This window comes from Pogoniulus pusillus, chromosome 24 (assembly GCF_015220805.1).
Source record: "Pogoniulus pusillus isolate bPogPus1 chromosome 24, bPogPus1.pri, whole genome shotgun sequence".
Classification (NCBI taxonomy): domain Eukaryota; kingdom Metazoa; phylum Chordata; class Aves; order Piciformes; family Lybiidae; genus Pogoniulus; species Pogoniulus pusillus.
In genome coordinates this window covers 15,710,154-15,733,761 of record NC_087287.1, presented here as the reverse complement: position 1 = coordinate 15,733,761, position 23,608 = coordinate 15,710,154, and the positions used below count along the sequence as shown (strand labels likewise).

Here is a 23,608-nt window from a genome sequence, read left to right as displayed (position 1 = left end):
TTTTTAAAAGGCAACCGAGGAGGACAGAGCTCAGCTTTTAAAAAGTATTTCAGTACTGCTGCAACCAGCAGCACCAGTTCTGTGTCACTGATGGCTAAGATCCACTCATAATAATAATTTAAGGGCAAGTCTCTTAGAAGGGGATTCAAATCCTAAACAAAGGAACACATCAACAGCTAAATTAAAAGCACTGACAAAACAGAAAACATAATTTAAATTACCCTGCAAAATCATTACTTAAAACTTTAGTCTTATCTGGTTTAGCAGGTATTGCCTGACTTGGAAAGGGCTGAAAAAAGTGGTAAATACAATTAAAATACCATCAAAACTATCTCAGAAGTCATACAAAATGTATAAGCACCAAGTAAGACATCAGAGCCATCAAGATATACACAATTGGTATACACCAGATGATAGAAACCACAAGTCTCTTTTGTGCCAGAAAAGTCAAGGGATATTTATCCCAGGGAACTAGGAAATGTTTACACAACACAGGGGAAAATGCCATTTGTTTGTGGATATTTTTCTTGGCTGAAGTGGTTGAGACCCTCAGTTTCCTCTCTGTAAAAAAAAAATCCTTCAATATTTCCACCTTTAATGTCTCTGCAATGGTCAATTTTCACATAGGAGATGCATCAAACTTTGAAGGGGTAAAAAAATACATTCAAGTTAGCACAAATTTCAGTCCTGAACTTCTCTAACTAGCATTTTGTCAGGATGCCAACAGCTAGATGGAAAATATGTATTCTTTTAGAATAAGTTGCAACAGTAAGGAAGCAGTGTCTGGTTTTGTGGTTCCCATCACAATGGACAAAACTTTGTGTTTTTCAGTTCTGCTCGTGCTCCCAAAGAAAACAGTCTCATACTCGACTCAGTAGCCCAAATCCATTAAATACACAACCCAACAATAATTTATTTATCCAGTTACAGGTTTTTGTTATTCTTTTCTTCTGCCATTCAGAGGATAATGAAAACCATCTTTTACTCTGAGCATGCAATTTCATAACAAAAAACCTGAACACAAACCTTGTGCTTTGAGCTGCAGTTGTTGGTTTTTGGTTTTGTGGTTTTTTTTTTGTTAAAAATAGACAGAACTTCTTGAGACTGCAGTTTCCCTTCTGGTTCTATGGAAACCTCCAATTCTGCAACTTCTGAAAGCTGCATCATCAATATGATTCCAGCTCAAACCAAAATCTTAGAAGGCTGCTTAGAAGTCGAGCTCTCCGATCACCCACCATAATGACAGCCTTAGGAATGATGGCATCCACCAGGATGATACAACAAGAATCAGCAATCTCTACAGTTTTAAGTGATGCCATGTGAACTACATCTCACATTATTATTGAGAAATAGAAACATTAGCCCACTGGTTAACTGAGAAACATGCAGCCCCTTTTGGATTTATGAGAGGCAACACTTACTGTGCAGCAGCCAAACTGGTCAGAAAGAAAACACCACAGAAGGACACATTCCATACAACCTGCTTCTTGTCCAGGATGGCACAACAGAAGTGCAGGCTTTCTTGTCCTACTATTTTTTGTTCTCTTCTTTTGCTACCTGTTTATCTTTCCAAGGGAGCTGTTGTCTTTATCCTGTGTGCAGGCAGAAGCAATGATGACTTTACCTAAGTTCCACCCCAGAGAGCTGCTAGTTCTCAAACTCACAGCTGTGGCAGGCAGCTCTGCCAGCACCATTCCTCAAAGGCATGCAAAGGTCAAACCTTATGACTTGATCTCCATCCATGCATTTGCTCTGAATCAGGGCTGGCTCTGTATCCTGTTCACATCCTGTACCTTTGTAATGAGAAAAACAAAGCCATTAAATGGCTAACCATCCAAAATGGCCTCCTTCGCTACAACTCTCTGCATAACTGAAAGGGCCAGTGTCAGAGAGACATTTAGTTATGTTTTATTGCTTCTAATTAACAAAGTAAGGACTTGTAGAGGGTAGTGAAAGAGGAAAGGTTAGCTTTTGGTAATGCTTCTACTTCAACTTGCTGTGTCCTCTTAAATTCTTCAGCTGACCTGTCAGGGCACAGAACAAAGCGTACAACAGCAAGAATGTGCAAAGAGTACTCAGTAAAATAAGGAGCCACAAAGAGCCCCCAGTACCCCATTTCCCAGAACATTTGGTCTTTAATTCAAGCTTCTGAACATGTATCAAGATTTGAGTCTCCTGTTCAAAAGAAAAGTGCAACTTCCGAGGAAAATGCACTCAGCTTTTTCATGATGCAAAGCAAAGCCTAAGTTATTATAATATCAGCTAGAAGTAACCAGCACTTGGTTTTGATCTGCAGGTATCTAGGCTCTACATTTAGCATCTCCTCAGACCTAGAAGAATAAAGCCTGAAATGCTACGAATCTGAGCTCACGAGGCTTTGTACCATAGAAAAGAGATTATAAGTACAAGAGTTAAAAAGCACACTTCTATATGACATAAGGTAAAAGCGTATTATGTTAGCATGATCATGCTGCCAGTACAGTGTCTGTACTTCATATCAAGGACAGGATGTAAGAGGACAGCACTCCAGGTGCCAGCTGGTATCATTACACAGCCTACTTCATGGAGGGTACCACTGCCTTAGAAGGAAACAGAACTGAGTCCAAGTGGTGGACAATGAGGGATGAAAGACTTATTAAACTAGCTTCAAAGTCTAAGAGAAGGAAATCCAGAAGGAATCCATATGTTTGCTCTTGATCAACCAACAGAGACCAGCTTCCACTGTTACAGAAAACTGGCACAAAACCCAGAAGCAAAGTGTTTGCTCTTTGCCAGGCATGGTCTCCATGGATAAATAACTTACTTTCAGGACACAGGGGAAAATGTAACCAGCACAGGGAGAATGAGAGAATGGGTTCACAGACCTCAGCTACTGGTTTAGGCCAAGAGATGCGAGGCACCAAGCCAAAAAGGAGAACAGTGACAAAGTAGCATGCTCATAAAACTACTTGTACCATGCCAGAAGTGCAGAAAGCTGGATTTATAAGTCTTCTAGGGTACTTTCAAGGCTGAAATCTGGGTAGTGGGCTTGTGAAAGATTCACAATGCCCACCTTCAAACACTGAAACAGAGACACACACGAGTAAAGAAAGCCAGAGAGGAAGACTGCAACAAAGGTAAAACCAGTATCTAGTCTTCTGTAATCTTATACTACCAGAGTAATGCGAGAGTGTGCAAAGCACAAGCAAAATCAGCCCAAGCCCAACAAGAAAGTTAATTTCAGAGAGATAGGGAAAGCTAACCCAAACAAGATTACTGGACAATGATGGGGTATTTCCTTTATTTGTAACTAAATGCAGCCAACAGCAGATTCAGCTGCATTCATATTTATCTTCAACATACACACAGTCCTTTCCACTGAAACTTCTGAAGTAGGAAGTGGTGTGTCCTGTTTTCAGCTCTGCCATAAGATGGCAGAGCAACACCATTTCTATCATGGAGGTAGTTGATCTGCATGTGATAGTCTGATCCTGCCTGACAGAGCAAATATGCAGCCATGCAAGTAGCTGTAGAAACAAAAATTAGTTATTTCCTCTCTGCGCTGCAAGATAACCTCTTCCAAATCCACTGAGGTATGTCAGAATGTTCAGCTCATCATTCTGCTGATGGACTTTGCAGAAGTACATTTTAAACTGGTTTCACTACTGCAGAGATAGTTTGAGAGAACCTAAGAAATCTGCAATCTTACCTAACCATAAGGAACCATGCTATGAGTGAGACACAGTCAGCACAGATCTTGCTGCATGATTCTTGTATAGCTTTTCCTTTTCTGCGTCTCATTTTCAGCAGTGCACAAAGGAGAGTACTTTGCAAACCCTTTCTTCCCCCTAGCAAACCTCAGGAGGGCTCATGCTAGTAAAGGTATACGCAGTGATAAACAATCACCTGAATGCAGGCTTTAGCTAGCTTAGAATTCTCAAGTTAAATTAACATGCCTGCTTTCTCAATTTCATAACTAGCCTTCTGCCTCTCAGCAGCAAAGACTTAGCAAGCAGCTTGTATCAATGCAACCACCCACAGCATCTTCTGCACGAAGGACTGGCTGCTTAAGTGCTGCCAGACAGCATGGAAATTACTAATTTTCCTTAGGGAATGATGCAACAAACCTTGTGCTACAGTAAATACCACAGGGTAGGATGAAGGATAGGAAGTAGAAAACTTTTCTGTTGAAATGCAGATGATTCCACATTTCTGCAGTGGTAGATAAAGGTCTAAACACATAGGAGGAAATGAGAAATACTGTGTGCAACTCAAACCTTTGCAAAATCGATTGTGGCAAGGAGAAGAGGCAAAAAGAGCCAAAGTAAAAAATCCAAACAATAGAGCTAACCCTCCCCCAGTTGTTATATGCAATTAATGTGATCATGCACACTGTGAAGAAGAGACATGGATGTAGAGACATTCCATCACATGGCAGCTCTGGAAGGCATGAGTTCTAGCCTCCACAAGATTTGGCAGTTGACAGTCTGAGGTTTAGGTTACTATTGACACATCTCCAATGACAAGCCAGACCAAGCTCCAAGCAGTATACTGCAACAAGATGACGAGTCTAAATTCATTTATGTAAGTTATTAAAAGGAGTTTCGAGGTTGATATGAAGCTTCAGTAGGTAGAAAAATGAACTGTACCTTTGGTCAGTTCTCTTGCAGCAATTCAGTCGAAAACTGGAAGCTTTAACAAACATGACAGAACACAACAGAAACCACATTATGCTCAAAGACAGGAAGTGGCTTTTGCCTTTCATCAGCAGATGCATGATATTCCATGCAATCAGCATTCACAGAAGCTGCTGAATGCTTCCCACTCAGAACAACTGCAATACAGTCCACCTAAGCTCAGCAGGCAAGATCAGGTCAGCCTTCTTAATTCCAAAAGCAGTGGTATGTAGCACTAGGAAATGAGTCAGTATGTTTATCTGAGGCTCAAAAAGATAATGTGAATTCAATCATCAGAGTGTTAAATTAAAATGAACTCTATTTGTAAGCTGGTATAGCCAGGAGACAGAACTGAACTACCTAGCAATTCTTTACATACTTAAGACTACACTGCCATGGGGCGATGGCCACACACTGTGCTGATCATGCAAGATCTATCTCTGGCCAGTCCTGAAAAACACACAACAAAAGCCAAACCCAAACCAGACAGCAAATATTAACTCCCTACAGAAAAAAAAACAGCTGATACATACTGAATAGCAGTATTTCTTTCACAACTTTGTGCACAATGAAGCCTTTTTCATGTAGGAAAGTGCCATGTCAAGCTCTCAGAACACTGCAGCTCACAAATACTGTAGAATACTGTTTTGTGCCCCTTTGTGTAAGTTTATATTGAATTAGTGCACATTGCTTGCTGCACTGTTCCTTACCCTAATGTAATACATATGTGGTTGCATCACTAAGTCATGAGTTAGGAACTCTTCACCTTCCCTAGCACAGAGGCAGTCATTGCCAAGTTTTCATTTTTGCTATCTTTTAATGCAAAAAAAGGCTCCAACATACCAAGCTTGTGCAGTACAGACAGATGAAGGGAAATGGGGTAGGACAAATAAATCTGCAGCCCAAGTACAGCAAACTTCAGTGAGGCAAATCTTAGCCTCCAGAGGCATGACTTCATCACATGCTGAAAACAAGAGACAACAGAGCTGTGGACTAACACTGCAAGCCAGCTAATGTAAGCACTGCCTTTGACATTTAAGAAGCAACTCCTTTATGAATTTAACAGCTTCTGCATGCTTTTCTCCACCAAGACCAAAAGAGTCTTTGGAATCCTGAACAGTTCCCAGGTAGCAAAAAGGAAAACCAAAAGGTTTCTGCAGCTCTCACCTTGCCAGATGGATGTCAGATTTGGGACTGTGAAGAGTTACTACTTCAAGTAGTCTCAAATATCGTCATTGTTACAGGCAAGGAAGAATCATGCAAGAAGCTAGTGGTTACTTAAATAGGTGTGTTCAGTATGAGTCATTTTTCAAACACCAAATTAAAATTAAACACTAGAATGTCACAAAGCCTATGCTATGGACCAGGATTCAACGAGCACAGGAAGCTTCTGGTTACAGCCTGATTTGACAGCCTTTATCTCTTATGAGCTATCTTTAGCCAAGGCCTTAATGTGCCTAAAGCAGCTGTCCAGATTTCATAAATGTGGAAAAACCTCAATAACAGAATTCATGTACACTTTGGATTAAAACTTCCTAAAAAAATCTCAAGTTCCACTTCACTCATTCCTCACTTTGAAATACCTGGCTTGCTGTACAAAATTCTAGCGTGAAGTGATACAACTAAATACAGCCAGAATATCAGCTCTCAGTTAACACTTCATGAGGGGGATGCAGCCCTGGATTTGCATGGCAGACAATGAGTCAGGGAGGCCTCTTGTCCTTTAACCATTCGGGGGGAGGGCTGCTGTGCAATCAGCTGCCATTCGCACACCAGCTGAAGTCAAGCTGCCTTCTGCTTACCTAACAGTGTGTGTGCAACAACAGTCCGTTGTATGATCCCCGTTGTGAAACCTGTCTCGGCTTGCTCTCTGTTCAAAGGATTTGTCAGTCCACAAGCTCACTGAAGAAACAGCACCAGCAGTATCATTAGCAATGGTCTCAGCACTTTCACTCAACCACTAGCTGAACATTCAAGTTTGTAGGAGCTCTATTCTAGAGTTTTTAGAGCAGAAAAACTAAAGTTTTGGGTTTTTCTCAAATCAAATGCATGCAGCTAAAAGTTCCTAGGTTGTTTTCACTACTGGCAGGAGGAAAGTGCCTTTCATGGAATGCAACTGAACTTGCCCCTCTTCTTGAACTTTTCTATGTATTCCTACCTGCTCAAGCATGCAGAGAGTATTTTTAAGACTGATACCATCTCTCTGCACATTTCATTTACCAGCTGCCAAGCTTTCAAACCCAGGAGTATGCAAAATAAAGCCTACACATCTTAATGCAGGCAAAAACTATGCAATTAGAACTATTTTAAACTTTTTCAGTGTCTTCAGGAATCCTTTCTATTAAAAACCTTCTTGTTCTAGAGCAGAACTTACCAACAACACATGCAGCAGCCTCTTTATGTGCAGTAGCTAACAACTTTAAAAGATAACTAAGGCTCCAAACTGCATTTAATATATTATGTAATGACACAATGGAGATAATAAACCTTTCAGGTCCGCAAAGCAGCAAAAATCCTCTCATGCACACTGCACCATAAGCATTTTAGTTTCTGCTACAAAAGACTGACACTGAAAAGCCATGCATACGTTTGTGCACATGTGTATGCATGCATACATACCTGTAGGGTGTACCCCAAAACCAAGCAAATCACGTCATCTAGGGAGCTGATTTTTACTTGGAAACACTGACATTTGGAATAGAATTTCAATCTTCTTTCATTTTTAATCACTAAAGAAAAGTATGACAGTAAAAATATTTTAAGAACAGAGATTCATCACCCACTTTCCATTTTAACTCTCATTTCCCACTTCATTCAGACAGGTACAAAAGCTACTACAAGAGATACTAGTTTTATCTAATCTAGCTGTATAAAATCTGATGCCTTTTTTTGTTTTCCCACTTTCCCCTTTCTCCTATGCACATGCACTTCTTGCTTTCCAGAGGTAGCAGGCCAAAAGGCTTTAAACAAGTCTCAGGAAGTAATTTCTGCCATAAAAGTTGCTTCATCTTCCACATCTGCATCAAGACAATAGTGACAACTCATGCTCTCCCCCACTTCAGTTCTGATGTACCCTGGTATATCATAAGCTTGGTCAAATCTATCAGCTTTTTAACAACTATCAGTGGTGAAAACGTCAAAAGCCTCCTGTAGAAGCTCCAGCTGCAGATACAAGCTGAAGAGTAATCTCTGAGACTTTTCTGTTGTCTTTACAGAAACTATTCATCTCTAATTTTTCTTACCTGAAGTAAGTGTCTCTCTCCATCTGCGACCCACTTCAAGGAATCCTGTGAAACTGCTGCTGAGGAGGAGAACAGGCAAAAGCTTCTAGAAGAGTAACTGAGAAAATGCAGCAGCAGTCAACCTTGAAAATCCCACAAAAGGAACTGGAGACCAGCTGGGCAGGAAGCTTAACAACAGGTACCCTCAGTGCTAAGTGGCAGCTGTCCATTCTTTTAGCATCAGGTGAGGCCCAAGTGGGCTTGTCCTTCTCCTACCCTTAAGCCCCAAGCAGCTACTAGGCAACACCTGTTTCTTTCTGCAGCACCACATGCTAGTAACTGCCTCTTCCAAATTCTCCCAGATGGGCTTCTAAGAACATGATCTTAAAAAGGAGGGGCCAACCAATGTTTCATTGGTGGGGAGAAAAGAGAAAGCTTAATTAAGAGAACTTGTAAACCGCTTTCATGCTTTAAAGATTATAATCATTCATCAAGATGGTAGCCATCATCTTCACTTTTCATGTTTTAATAGCTTTCTATGCCAAAGCTTTCTGACAACAGTACCTCAGGATTCAGAAAGGCTATTGCTTTAAGTATGCAGGTGACACTGGCTTTCCACTTACCATGGGCTTTCTCAAGCCTTCTTTTTTATGTGCCTGAAGAGACGGCCCCTGCAGGAAAGCTATCTTAACCATGTCACCACACAGCCAACTTAGTGTAGAAGATGCCTGACATAAAAAGGCTAATTACTAAACATGCATGCCAAGCACCTGTAAAGCTATCATGAGTGAAGGGAGCATCTGTTTCCAGATTCCTCATCCAGTTTCTATGCCAGCTATAGTGACTGCTGATGCCACCCAGGGTATGAACTCCTGACATCTCAACAGAAGACAAACAAGAAGCTCAAAACCCCAGAGTCTCCAGCAGAATGACTGAAGTGACAAGTCTGTACTGAATTCCAAAACAAGCACACACATGCCAAGCAAAACTGGCCAATTTTTTTTGCCCTTGCTTTCTGCTCTTAGCATTTTTTTGCTTAAGCACCTATAGGCTCTAAAATGCAGAAGTAAGCACAGAAAGTAGATCGTTCATCCAGGAGATGCCTTACTAGGATAAGCGCAGCACATTCCTATTAAAAATGGATAGACTTGGTTTTAAATTAGTCACAAAGAGTGGAAGTTACCTTGCATGTTTTTCTTTCCAAATCAAATATTTAAGAGGAAAACCACAGGTGTCATTTAGAAGGAAAGATTAGTTGTGGCTCAAAACCACATACATGGGTTGAAAATTAGTGAGACACATTCTGCTCCCTAAGTAACCTTCTAAGTGCACAATTTTGACTGATACACATTACAGCAGTCAATCTCCTATCATAGGAGAATTAGAAGCCTTTCATTTGTTTCAGCCTTCTCCCACAGTTCAGCTATTTAATTTCCACAGGTCTTTCTCTGCTTCACAAAGTAATTGCTTTTGTGAAGTTTCTGCTTTTTTAATCATTTGCCTTATGATTCTGAATCATGCTGAGAAAACAGTACAAAAGAGGAACAAGCCTCCTAACTTTAGATCTTTGAATTTTATCCAAGTTAAGTGCCTATAACAGTAAGCGCAACCATTTGTGTCCCTAGACACACTTCTGGGATAGCTTCATAAAGAATGAAAGAAAGGAAGAGCTATTGTGTTTCATAAGGATAATAAAATTATTCAACTATGTGATGCTGCCTTGAATCTGGATTGAGGCTGACATGATACAAAATTAATAATTTCATTTTTGGATTAAAGAAGGACTATCACAGCTACTTCTGACACTCCTAGTAGTAGGTTGCGTGACTATTTCTATAAGAAACAAGGCATACACAGAGGTTGTAGTAGGAACTCTTACCATATGAAACAAAGGCAATTTAACATTCATTCTCTATCTCTGAAAATTTTAACCAAGCAGCAGGTTTAAATTTTAAATTCCCAAGAATCTCATGGCAAGTTCATACTTAAGGGTTTGTTTTTATTTTCATATGCTTAAAGAGGCAAAAGAGGCCTTGCTTTGACATGTTAGAATATTAATTTTGCAGAAATGGGTGGTAATTTTAAAGCCACTTTCTGAAAGGCACATTATTAGAATGAAAATAAGGGCTCCTGGTGAAAATCATTATACCTGCAGTTAATGGATATAACTGAACCAAAGGGTAAAAAAGTCTTATTCACGCTACCTAGAGCCCATGACTCTAAGCATTCACTTTTATTCAGTGCATTAATGTGCTGGAAATTTTGCTGTCACCAATTAGTCACAGCTTTTCTTGTGTGTCTTAATAAGAATTAAAGCTGCTCAATGCTGTCTCTGTTCCATATTCCAGTAAAGGGAGTTCAATCATTACTGATTATCAGGGAGTTGTGTTTATTGCAGAGCCATGAAAAGCCAAAGCAAACGTCAGCTCTGCAGTAAGGAGAAGTACTGAAGTAACACTAAGATGGCAAGTGTTTATAAATATCTTGAAAGCGGACACAGGGTTAAATTTAGTTCCAAGACAGCAGAGAAGCAGCTCAGTTTGGTTAAGTAACCTTTAACTTGCAGTCAGAAATGAGGACAGAGTTGTCTGAAGAAGCTCTAAAGAATACACAGGAAAGAGTGCAAAAACCTACAACTTATAGTGATAAATGATACCTGTCCACCTTACCTTCTAAATTTATGATGGTACAGCACATACTAAAAAACAGCAGGCAGCTCCACTGGAACTATTTTACAGCTTCTAGAGATTTACTCACACAGAGCGAATGGCACCAAGCTGGACAAAAGAAAATGCATGCATTTCAGCACAAAATGATTGACAAACAGCAAGAACACACTTTAAAGTAGCTCACTTACATTTGTCCAGAGTAGCCAATCTTCAGTAACTTTTTCTTCATTTCTGTTTTGAGCTCTGCTCAGCAGTTGTAAAAATAATATGAAATGTTCTACTTCCCAGCATTGTGCAGAGTACTTCTCTGACTCAAGTTAACTCCATAAAACCTGTCCTTTGTTTTTAAACAGCATACAACATAATACTGTACTATCAACTGTTTTGTTCTTTCCTTCCAATTTTGAATTATCTAGGGAGACCAACAAAAAAACATTTGGTAGTTTAAGTCTTAAAGTCAGCAAAAACAAAGGTTATACTTTAAAGCTGGCAGACCCCAAACCACAACTTGCATGATCTCAAGAACTATGCTTTTAGGAGAGAGGGAATCCCCGGAATTCGAAGATTCCAAGAAATTCCCGTTGAAAAAAAAAAGATGAACCTCAGCCTCAATCCCCCTCCCCAAAAACAAAAGCCACCCCTAATACCACCCCAAAGAAAAAAACAATCCAAGCCATTACGGTGATGCACTAACTTAATGCTGCCTTTTCCTCCATCGTCACAGAATGCAGAGGCTACAAACAGCTGCCTGCAGTCACTTGCACCTCCTTGAAATGTTAATCCGAAAGACACTGCAAAACCACAGCACTCTTTTAGATGGATACTTTTGCATACAGTTTAAACACATGTGAAACTAATACTACAAATGAAGAGGTAAGAACAGCAAGAATAAATGTAGCAGACATACAAGAAAGTCACCATGATCCAATATACCTCACCACGTGTTTTGCTATCGCCCCACAAAGGTTCAGACCGCAGAGGTTTCCTTTGTTGCTTTGTTTTGTGATTGTAAAGCTTCTTATTGTTTTTCAACATGCAGCATTAATCACTAACTTGATTTTTGAAGTTTCTCACAAAGAACACATTCACATATCTTAAGGGGATATATATTCAGTGATTTTCCATAAACTAGCCCAAGAAACCCATGCAAAGACACAACAAACACTGTAACACCACTTTCAAGGGATTTGTTTATTTTTGGTTTACAAACAAAGGCACCCAATATTTCTTGTAGGTTTATGTCTTATAAAAGCTCACGGATTTAGCATTTGTTTCTGAACATTGGTTCCTACAGCAGAGAAAAACATTACAAGAAAAGGTATTTTTACCCCTGGTCCCAAATTGAAATACCAGTAACTGTTAAGTGATGATGCTTCAGGCTGCTTTTCCTACTTAACCAACTGGAATGCCTCCTGTAACTTGCTAGCCAGCAGAGTAAGCCTAGCTTACTTTACCAATATACAGCTGCAGTATATTTTTGACCCACATGTACAAACACCTGCCTGAACAACCGCAAGAAAACAGGGTTCTGATACCAAAAAACCCCAGCTGTTTGATAGGATGTCACCGACCACAGGAAGCGACAAAACAAATGTACTAAATGTAACATTGAATCCATTGTCAATTAAATAGGGTGACTGACAAATGTGTGCGAGATAGCAATAGTGCACAGAACCAGTTTCCTAAGAGGGGGAAAAATTTGGGTTCTCAATTGCAAATGTTTAAAGAGTAAAGGTTAAATATCCTTAAGTTTCTTTAATGTAATCCTTTTCTTCATTAGTTATTCAAAAGAAGAGATTTCTAAGCAGTGTTTCGGACCAAAAATAATCTGTCTGTTGGCTTCGGAGTTACCAGTAGTAACAAATCATAAGTAACATGTATACTAGTTCTAAACAACCAAAACTCCTAAGTGAATTGCTTCACAGAGCCATTTGCAGAATATGATGTTACTTATCTTTCCCAAACTTCAGCCACATACCAACACAAGACAAGGGGTGTCACTGGAAGTAGGCACCTCTGAAAGAAGGTCTACAATGCAGGAATGCTTAAGCATACTTTCAGGTCTGGTAAGATACTTGGGGAGGCAACTAAAAATGTAATACACCTAATGTATTTTTTAAAGTGTAACACTTTCAATCCCAGAAGCCACAATATATTTTCAGCCACAGTCAGAGGTCTCTCACACAAGGTGTGGTCCTAGACCATTTAGGCTTTTCATCACTAGCTTTATATATACACACAGGTCATTTTGAAAAGGAATTATCATGTAACTACTTCATATAGAATATTTAGCTTCAACAAGGAAGCCATTCTCTTTTCAAAATCTGATACACCTGCATGAAAGGTGTACTCTTTAGAGTAAGAGTTTTCACAAGAATAGCAAAATAAGTTCTTTACATACTTAATTCAAATAGGAATTAAGGAAATAAACAACCAAACAAAAAACCTATTGAGGGCAAGTATAACATCTCTCTTATGTAATTAGGTAATTATTTTCCTTTCCAAGCACACACTCTTCGGTATAAATGGATTTTAACAAACACTGGGCAAGGGTGCTAGTCAGTGCATCAATTAGAGGAACATTAGTGTTCTCAGATAGAAACTCTGTGCAACCAAAGTTTAAAAGGATCTTCATGTATTGCCTTAAACACTGACTCAATCTCTTCTTACAACAAATGCTTTCCTACTGGAACAAGAGCAACGTGCAGAAAATGTGTCTTCAGCTTTAAACTTAGTAACTTAAAAGACAGATGGAGGAACTGTTATTATGCTTCCATTCTGAAGCAAGGTAGGTCTTATTCTGCTTACCCAGTGAAACGAGACATTTTACTGGGGCAGAGATGAGAGTGTGCTTACATACTGGAGTTGTCCATGCATCAAATTTCATAACTCAAGAGACTAAAAAAAAAAAAATCATGAAGTATTTGCTAACATGGCTTAGAATTTAAAACCCCATATAACTCCTAATGAAAGCCTACAGTTTGTCCAACTAGGATTAGTAGTAACCTAAATAGCATAATAAATTCATTCCGAATGCATTTACCTTTTGAAGTCAGAAATGTAACAATCAAACGGCAGCTCTGTGTTCCAAATAAAAATCATTAAAAAGCAGAAGATGGTCAATGATTTTATTTTTGCCCCCCCTCCCCCAAGCTACATTTTATCTACTCAATAACAAGACCAACTCAGCTTTCAGAGAAGCAAATTGTTGATGCTGATCGAAACGCAAGTTGGACACAGCTAGTTTCAAGCACAGAACTGAATCACTAAATGTATTATGAAGACCAGACTGGACAAAAGGCCTTTCAGTAATTAAGGAAGGTTGGTTTGGGTTTGTTATTTTTTTTTGCTTGTTTGTTTTTTACTTTTAAAGCAAAGTAGGCACCATTGTTGCATCTCTACTTTGAGAAAGGAAGAAGTGGCAAAAAGTAAAGACAAATTACCTTAAATTCTCAAAAAAAATTCAGGAGATCCATCATTGTTCATACACTTTTGCAACTTGCAACCCCCTTTGTAATTTGGAATTTCAAATAAATATGTCTACAGCAACTACTAAGCCAATATTTGTCTTGCTCAATGTGGAGTAAAACTTGGAAGGAAAAAATAATCATGTTAAGGCAGATTTCAATCGAACACGTTCCAAATTGCACAGTTATGCTGGTCAGTGGTCTAAAATGTTTTCCCCAGGTCAAAGAGTTAAAAGTGATTGAAATGCTTGTCTAATGCCAATTCAACCTGGCACGTGGCCATTTTATTTTCTCTGTTTCCAGGAAGATACACAACTAACATTACATATACCATACCATAGAATTCGCACTCCAAAAGAAGATGAATTTATGCTTTTACAAAATGTGAGATGACTACATGTTACAGGCTTTGTGCAGTTAGACCACCATATGCATAGATGTCCTAATGCTAAACTCTCTTCTTCAGTATCTCATAGTACTGGAGGCTCTGAAGTAGGAGAGGAACTTGTAACACAGACTAACCACAAAGTACCAGATATTTCTTGCCATTTGTGATCTTGCAATGAAGACACGCCAGATCAGGATCACAAGAATCGTATTGAAGCCATAGCGTATATTCCTTAACCTAAGGGAAAACAAAAGGAATCATTAGAAGCCAATGTATCAGGACTTACAGGAAAAAAGAACCATTCAAAAACTAATTTCTACTCTAGTGTTCTGTTTGTTTAGCCTATGAGTGGTATGAAGTGGAATTCACCAAGCCAAAGACCAAACAGAGAAGACTTTATCTGTAGTTCACTGCTGAAAAGTGGAACACTTGAGAACTAAGGAAGAGAGCCAGCCCAGAAGCTGCACTTCTGCTTTATAGCTTCTTCAAGGCAAAGTAACACACACTGAGTAACTTACCTATAGAAGGCTGCACCCACTCCAAATAAAAGGAAATATTTAACACTATAAACTCCACTTCCCTTATTTAAAACCGTACATATGTCGAAATAACTCTAATTGCTGCCGACAAAAAAACCCAACAGAATCAAAACCAACAACCCACCATAGCATTTACCAGTCATAGAATCCAGTCTTTACTGCATTTTTAAACTCATTTCTGCTCAAGGAATATTATAGATTAGGAAAAACTAAGTGTCCTTTTAGGACAACTGTGACTTTCTGAGGTCTTCTCACAGAAGAACGTGGAGGCTTTAGGACAAATAGCAACCAGAATTTGCTCAGATTTCAGGTAGACTGGGTGCTACTGTAGTCAGATCCTGCTCTACATACCTATCTGTATGAAAAGTCTGTATTTCTGTGTTACAAAAGCCCACTTTTCTATCTGAGAAAAAAATTCAACTCAGTAGTTTCCTCAAGAAGCCAGGTCCCTTAGGTTGCTTTATGCATTTCACACTGAAGAAGTGGATTCCAAGTTAAGAGCTAGATGGTAATAGAAGAGACAAACTTAATACATTGATGTAAATGTGTACCAGATTCCAAGCCTCTTCACAGGGTATTATTCCAAAATCATCTACTTATCAACTGTGAGCTAGGGGATGCCAGATGCTGTTCAAATACAAGATTATTTCTCACAATTCTTTGTACAAAGAAGGGCAAATGTATGACAACTCCAATGCATTTTGTTTAGCAGCAGCAAAAACTAAAACAAAAAAAATCAGAAGTGGACCCCTCTCCAGCTATTTCTACCAGTAACCATAAACTGCCACCTTTCCAAAGTGTATCTGAAACTGCTCCATACTGTGCCAATCCACTTTACAACTGCAAATCCTAGTCTTTAGAAGACTGGCACAAGTAATGACCAAGACCACAAGATTAATCCTTTTGTCTATTTAAAGAGTGAAATAAAAAGTCTGCAACTGTATGAATTAACCAAAAGCAAAAGAAAGGCATCTATGCCACTAAAATTCTGGCATAATTAACAATCCATTCAAATTGGAGGACTTAAACCACAGACAGTGCTAACAGAAATCTTAGAGACCAATATCCATATCCAAGATTCCTGCTCCGAGTCCATGCCTGTTTACTCACCCGTGTTAGAAGATAACATTCCCAGATGAAACAGCTATTGTTTTATTAAACCTTCTCAACTGAACAAGCCATTCTGACCTTGTGTCACTCTGTATCTTTTTAACTTTCCAGAAGATAGATGGATAAAACCAGAAAGTGGTACTGGAACTACAATCCCAGATGAACACTCTACCTATTCATATTGAGAGCAACTCAGGAGCAACAAAATGAACAGGACATAAACTAGAAAACACATCAGACTACTGGACAGGGGCAGAATTCTGGAGGACCTAAACAGGTGCTATAAGGAACAATTAAGTCATAGCATGGAAAAGCAAAGCTTGACAAGGGCAAGGAAACAGAGAAGAAAAATGTACTTACTTATTCAAGTGTTTCCTAGCTGCAGGAAGGCCAGACATTTCCTCATTTAGAACATGTATCTTCATTCCCAAACAGTAATTTTCCATGTATTCTGCCCAGTGTAGTTGTCGAACATCAAAATTAAAGTGCTGCATAAAATAAGCTTTCAGTCAGTTGCCTAAAATCCACCTGCTATATATAGTAGCTTAAAAGAATAAATGCCTTTATATGGGATAATTGAGATCTCATTTCTGACTTAACTGCCAGCTTCTCAAACCATCTAATTTCAACTATTTCATGCCTTATTATTCCATCTCAGGGGTAACATTCTTCCCTACACTTCCAAATACACCGCTTTCCCATTTCATTAAGGATTTCTACTCAAAAAACATGCATTTTCTACTATGTTTCCTTTTAAGCAACAAAATAATTTCAATATGCTATAAACACTGCTGTTGGCCAAGCTCACTGATGTATGCAGAAGGCTTCTTTCAGCTGTGCTTATAGTTGTACAACTACATTTTATAAAGAACCCTGCCAGTTTCTTCCTCAGGAAATTACTATGCTAAATGCACAACTCCAATTTTCAACTGATTCATTGATTTCCTTGAAAAGTTGCTGTACATACACTAAATCTCCTAGTCCATGCTTCTGAATAAACTTCTGAGTAGCGTGGCAGGTGCATACGATGAGAGGAAACCCATTACAGTTCTGAAGACAATTCCTCACAGGAAGCTTTTGTAATTTAGCACAGCTTCCAAGTTAAGGTCAGCATGTAGTTCTAGTCATGACATAAAAAACATGCATGCTAACAGGCTTCTAGTACTGGTAAGTTATCAGATTCAGTAGTGCTTTACTTTCCATTAGCTATGATCACAGCAAAAATGTGAAGTTTCAATCATTACTTTAACTACTTGTTGATTGCTGTGTGCACATCTTAATGAAAACACAACTATTTGAAAACACTCAAGTCCAGATCTTTTGGGGTTAATTTGGTTTTTAAGCTTTTCCCTGATCTCACATTACTGGAGGGAGGCAAGGAGAAGGGGGTGATTCCACGCAGGAATCACCAAAAGCTATTTTATTTCCTTCTTTTAGACAGTTTATTTAGAAGTTTGGCAGCTTTTCTTCAACTGAACTACATTCTGGAAAACAATTTAGGAAAGACAGCTTGAAGATGACAAAAGTGCTCCAAAGCCGTAAGGGAATTTGAGTTTCAAAAACTCAAAGTGATTTTTATCCTGATGAATATTAACCAAGAAAACCACCGCAGAAAAGAAGTTTGAACTTAGGTCAGGGGGTGACAAGGGCAGAAACTGATCTCAGAGGCTACAGCTTCAGTCAATACTAATCACTAGGGTGAATCAGCCAGCCATATCCAGGGTTTGAGTTTGCATGGCAAGGTTTAAATAGTTCATAATGTCAGCAAAACTGTAACAACAGCTTGGCCACTTCATTCATATATGGGTAATACCAGACCACATCATCAGGCCACTGAAAAGACAATCACATTTTATACCAGGCCTCCATCAAGGGGGTCCTGCCTTTCCTCATTTCTGATCATGTGCCTGACCTAGCTTATAACACAGCTCTGACAAGTGAAAGGATGTGACATGAATCTCCAGCACAGTAAGCAGTATTACCAGCTCGTGTCTTTATCTTAAATAACTGAGTTCATATTTCACTTTCAGTCTCTCTGCCCAGATCACACAGCTACTTACCTTTTTGTCTTCAGGGCTTAGTTGGTTCATTAGCATAGTCATATTTTCAGTATTCCAGATCCAAGATTTGCTTGTAAAGTACTCTAATAACATCATGGCCTTATGAAGACGTGTTATTGTTTTCATCATCCTACAGTCCAAGGCATGGAATGCACAGGTTACAGCAGTAAAGGTTAGTTCAAACAAGAACAAGACAACAAAACTGTACGTTTCTTACCCTCCAATCCCACACCCCTATGTTAACATATCCCATCTTGCTCTGTACCCAAAGCATGTTATATTAAATCAACAGGGTATTTCTGCATACTATTGAGTTGCACTTTGGCTATCCAATCTTCATACAGAATCAGAAGTTACACAAAAATCCTTTTTCCTGAATCCTACTTCCCAGTGCAATAGTAAGTTTCTTCCCTTAAATAAATAAATAGAGATGCTAAAATGCTGTCTTTTGTTGGTAACTCTTAGTTTAGAACACAAACAGAACACTTCTCACTTCAGCACACTAGAGTATCAAGCTATATGGAACAATTCAACTCAGTAAGTCAAATTGCACAGTGCAGAACACATGCACATGACAGCTTTAAGCAAGACAGCAAACTTCCCTGATGGTTGTACACGCTGTGCAAGACCAGATCTCTGTAACGAAAAACTGGCTTATTATGGTCATTAAGAGACCAAAGCTCAAAACCACCAGAAATATGCCTTTAGCTCCATAATCTCGCTGCTTCTGCAGCAAAGAGCAGAAAAATCTTTAAGGGCAGATCCTGCTAGTTAAGTGACCATTTCTATGCTACTTCAAAATATGCAGAAATACCTTCCATCAGCCTTTATTACATAGAGGAAGCAACTCTATAAAACCATCACTTGGAGTACAGAGAAATTATAAGGATCAATTTGGGCAAGTTTCACTTTGATCAGCTATCTGAAGTGGACTCAAATAATGTGAGTCATCCAGTCACTCAAAGCTGTCATATTTATGTCAAGAAAACTGTTTCAAGTGTTATAGTGCTAAAGATGGTCACTCAATTTTAATACTAACTACCACCACATAACCTACTGCTATCAAACTTCTGCTTTGGGTGCTCAGAGTGTTTCCATCTCACAGAACTGCTTCCAATTTGATCCTTATAGCAAGACACGATCATTACAATCACATGGGAATAAAGGGGTGGGGACAAAAAAAAGCAGAACAACCCAGCACTAGCAGGAAATGGCTTTCTGAAGTTAAGTTTTGTTCATTAATGTTCATAAAAGCAATAAAACCCACTGATTGTTCTCTGAAATCTCCCTTGATGGATTCATACTTGTAGAAGTAACACAGCACATTGCCCCAGAAACTCTTCTAAAGGAAGTATTCTGCATTACATCAGTGTCCCCCACTGTCACTAACAGCTGGCATCTCCATCTCTAAGTAACAGAATTGCCTTTTTCTTCTCATGAAATGGAGCAATACAACTTGCAGAGACCAATGAAAAAGCAGAACATCTCCATAGCAAGAAAAAAAAGCAGAAATATTTTCCTTAAACCTCACAGAAAACAATCTACAGAATAATTTAGAACTGTATGCAAGTTTTAGGCTAGCAGCTAACTTTATTAGCAAATATTTCAAACACCTGTTACAGTTTCCCCAGACGGGCAAGAACACTAACACAGGAGCTGAGCTGAAGCACCAATTCAAAACCAATTAAGAATATAGACTATGCATCTGGTGCTCCCAAGACTGAACTGAGTACAAAAAAAATAAGCATATTAGTTAAATCAAAACATTTAGAAAATAACTTGACACTTGGAAAGCAAAAGTCTCACTGGTCAGCTAAACCAGAAAGGTCTCATAGCAATATAGCCTGGATAAAAGTAGTGCCAAACAGGACATGGTAGCTAAGTGCTTTTGGAGAGGTCAGTCCACTGACAGACTAACAATTATTTAACTTAGTTGACTTGCCCTTTTCTGCCTCCCCAGTTTGGGTTCTCATGATAAGCTGGAAATGCAGCTGAGTTTCAATTGAGGCTGCTACAAGCCTTAAACTTGTGCTTCTACAAATTACTAAGCGGAGCAAATGAACATCTGACTAGACAAGTGTAGGTTGTGAGCCACTGACATTGGGTTTGGCTCTTTTTTGTAAACAAAAGCTGAACTAAATTTAAACTAACATAAAGACTAACCTCTGCTGGGAATCTTGCTTTCTCTGCTTAAAAGATATGCTTTTAAAAAGTGTAGCCAAGATGATTTTAAAAAAATAAAATCAAGTGGCCAGTAGTCCTACCTCAGCTGCAGGCTATTCCTTCCCTCCAACTCCAATTGGATTTAGTGGCTGGCCACTCAAAGAACCAGCTTATACAATTCATCAGTGAAGAGTTCTTTGTAGGGTTTCTTGATGTACCAGCTAAAGGAATCACATGTCTCCGTTTTCAACTGCTAGATGAATTACAAAGCTGCCCAAAAAGGACCAACTTCCCTGGCCACAGCTTGTTAGTCTGCACTAAATTAACATGAAACTACACTTCTGAGAAAAAAAAATAGTATGATGAGAGTTTCTCACTGAGAAACATAAGCAATAAGCACCATTTAGTGGACATTTGTATCCCTCTGGCAGACTTGGCTTTATAATTCAATGGCACCATATTTCTCCTACAAATTGGAATACTCACATGACTGAAAAAAGAACACAAATACACATAATGGAGCTACTTCCAAACCTGAAGTTTTGAAATACATGCTTGACAGGTTGTTCCAAAGATAGCCGTTAGATACATGCCATAAATACCAAAGCCATATATAACCAGTCAGTAGAATGTGAAGGATTGTATCACACCTTCTTAAAATTAAAGACAGAGAAGTCAGACATGCTGACCATCAAAGAACTGAACTTTATCAGCAATAAGTCAGTCTGACAGCATGCAAGATTTCCACCTAGATACTAGGCAGAATTTGGCCTCTAACAGACACTTCTGACTGCCACTAATACAAATTGCAACTGTTTAGGAATATCACAGGAATCAGAAGTTTGAAGCAACGGTTAATTATCCATATGTCAGGCAGACATGTTTCTTTACCAGACAATTGAAAATGACCTGGTTTAAGACTATGACTCATTTTGAAGAAGCCTTACATACAACCTTGTCTCCAAGCCAAAGTCTGTTCTGATGTTAAATACAACCTGATCTTCAGTGCAGCTACAGACTGCTCATCTGCCAGCCTCTGCACAAGCATTAGATATACCTTTTTTTTAATCCTCTAAAATACATAAACCAAGCTTTTAGAAATGTCTTTTTTACAGGTTTTCATTTAGCTGCAAATTGTCAAGTGCAAGATATACTACTGGAATTCTTATATGGTCCCTTGAAGTGCACAATTTAAATGTGCTTCCAAGAGGAAAAAAAACATATTTTCATTCATGTAATAAAAGTGTCATCTCTACTCCTTTGCTGAATTGCAAATCAGAAACATATAAGGTGCTTTGTTTTAAGAAGCTTTAAATTTAAATGGCAGCTATGAAGCTATGTCCTTTACACCTTCCTACATACATCAACCACTCCTTCCCTTTACCTTTCCAAGAAGCAGTTACAGAAAAAAAAAAAATCAGTTGCTGGAGAAATCGCTGAATTAGAACTTAAAGTATTTCATACTACATTCTGTCCTTCCACAGCAACTGGAAAGATCTCTCAAATATGTATTTCTAAAGGCCTTAAGATCTCCAATATACCGAGTTCTGTTGGTCTGTTGTGCTAAGCACTACACATAGTTGCAAGAAAGGACTATGCCTTAAAGTTAGGAATTAGTAAGTTTTGTTATGCAACCAATTAAACAAAGCCAGCTGCTGACACTATCCTTAAACATGGATGCTAAGGATTATACCATTATTTATCTAATTGCATGATGCTAAAAGCAGACTTTAAGTACTCAGTATGAAATATTAAATCTTCATTATCACAGTATCACAGTATTATCAGGGTTGGAAGAGACCTCACAGATCATCAAGTCCAACCCTTAACCACAGAGCTCAAGGCTAGACCATGGCACCAAGTGCCACGTCCAATCCTCGTAAGTGTTCTTCCTATAAAATTTGGCAGAAAGATTTCAAGAGACAAGTTTAAACAAACAAACAAAAAAAAACCTCAAAAAACCCCAACCTGAACAGGAACATTTGTCATTGCAAACATAACCATTTAGATCTGGAGGATCTCAGAAGTGTATTCAGAGTCATCACAAAAAGGGCAGGCTACTGACCACATGAAATGAAATTAGCGCAGCATTTCAATGTTCTAGTGTCAACATTACTACATTTTTACTATGCTGCTCAACTTTTTCTATTAAGTTATAGTGGAAAAGGTCACATTTTAGGTTAAGCTAGCCCTTCTTCACTCAGGACAGCGTTACATTAAGAACCTCCAATGCTTCCAAGGCTTTGGAAGTTTCTAGTGCACAGTACCTGGCAATTAAAACTGTTTTGTGCAGTTGACAGAACTACCACAGCAACCATAACTAAGTCTCCAGCCCATCAGTTAAAGCAGCCTTCAAGGTACTTTGAGCCAGAAAACATCTCAATGTCTCAAATGTCTTCTAGTACTAAACAGAAAGTCCATTAGGATTTAACAGTGCATGTCTTGCCTGTATGTTTATTTGTTTCTAGTGCTGTTATTGTATGCTCCCTTTTTTTTAATGCTTAAAAAAACCCACATAATAGAAGCTATAATCCACTAACTAAGCTGGATATCAGCCTAAAGAGCTTTTCTTTCAGAAGTAATCAGTGACTGAACAGCAGCTTGTTCCAGTTGAATCCCCCATCATTCCTCCATTCTGGAAATCTTGTGCATGACAAGAAACTTACCCACACACTACTGTATTAAACTAATTAGGAATCCTTGTAATACTTCACAGGCTAGGAAATAGTCACTATTGGTGACATGGCCTAAGTTCTGAATTTTATCTTTGGACGCCAAACAAGAACTCCAAGAAAAGCAAAAGCACACTTTAACATCCCCAGTGTTAGAATTCAAAACTGCTAAGAGTGTTCCAATTAACATTAGGGCTCACAGCTTTGTTTCACTGCCACTGGTCCAACACCGGCAAGACTAGATGCTTTTCAAAGGCTGCAAACACTCTGGCAGCACTACTTCCTAACCATTTGGAAGACAGGTTAACATTCACAGTGGATCTAGTTTTAGTAAGTGATGAAGTACTCACATCTGTCAGGAATTTCTATCAATTTTTAATAACCTAAACTTCCAAAAGAGCCCAACTGATAGGAATTTGTACATTCAATACCTTCTTTAGATCTGAAGGGCTTACACCATCTTCATGTGGGAAGACTGCTACCCAAGCACACCCTTCTGCCACTACTGTACTGAGTAGGCTTGAAACAACAGAATCCAAGGCAGTTAAGACGTTCTCTCCTACAAATAACTTACATAGCTTCCTTCTACTGATTCAGTGCCAAGACTGCTACAGAACTCTCCCCTCCTCCTAAGACAGGTCTAGACTACAGGACAATGTATGAA

The 23,608-nt window shown here is 38.8% G+C and overlaps 1 protein-coding gene and 1 long non-coding RNA gene across 2 annotated transcripts in view; both read right to left on the bottom strand.

Annotated features, from left to right (window-relative positions):
* Positions 1 to 1,087: 1,087 nt before the first annotated feature.
* On the bottom strand, positions 1,088 to 8,065 carry LOC135186336 (uncharacterized). The gene is made up of 4 exons (XR_010306826.1): positions 7,898 to 8,065; positions 6,458 to 6,557; positions 1,721 to 1,793; positions 1,088 to 1,592 (listed from the first exon to the last, which is right to left on the bottom strand). It is a non-coding gene; the product is annotated as an uncharacterized LOC135186336 (long non-coding RNA).
* Positions 8,066 to 11,721: 3,656 nt separating this feature from the next.
* Positions 11,722 to 23,608, bottom strand: part of FAR1 (fatty acyl-CoA reductase 1) — a 30,806-nt gene continuing 18,919 nt past the window's right edge. Inside the window, exons 10-12 of the mRNA XM_064163787.1 lie at positions 18,110 to 18,239; positions 16,410 to 16,537; positions 11,722 to 14,637 (exon numbers count right to left, since the gene is read on the bottom strand). Coding sequence (XP_064019857.1) covers positions 14,475 to 14,637; positions 16,410 to 16,537; positions 18,110 to 18,239 — 421 coding nt within the window. The 3' untranslated portion in view covers positions 11,722 to 14,474. The remainder of the gene's footprint in view (positions 14,638 to 16,409; positions 16,538 to 18,109; positions 18,240 to 23,608) is intronic.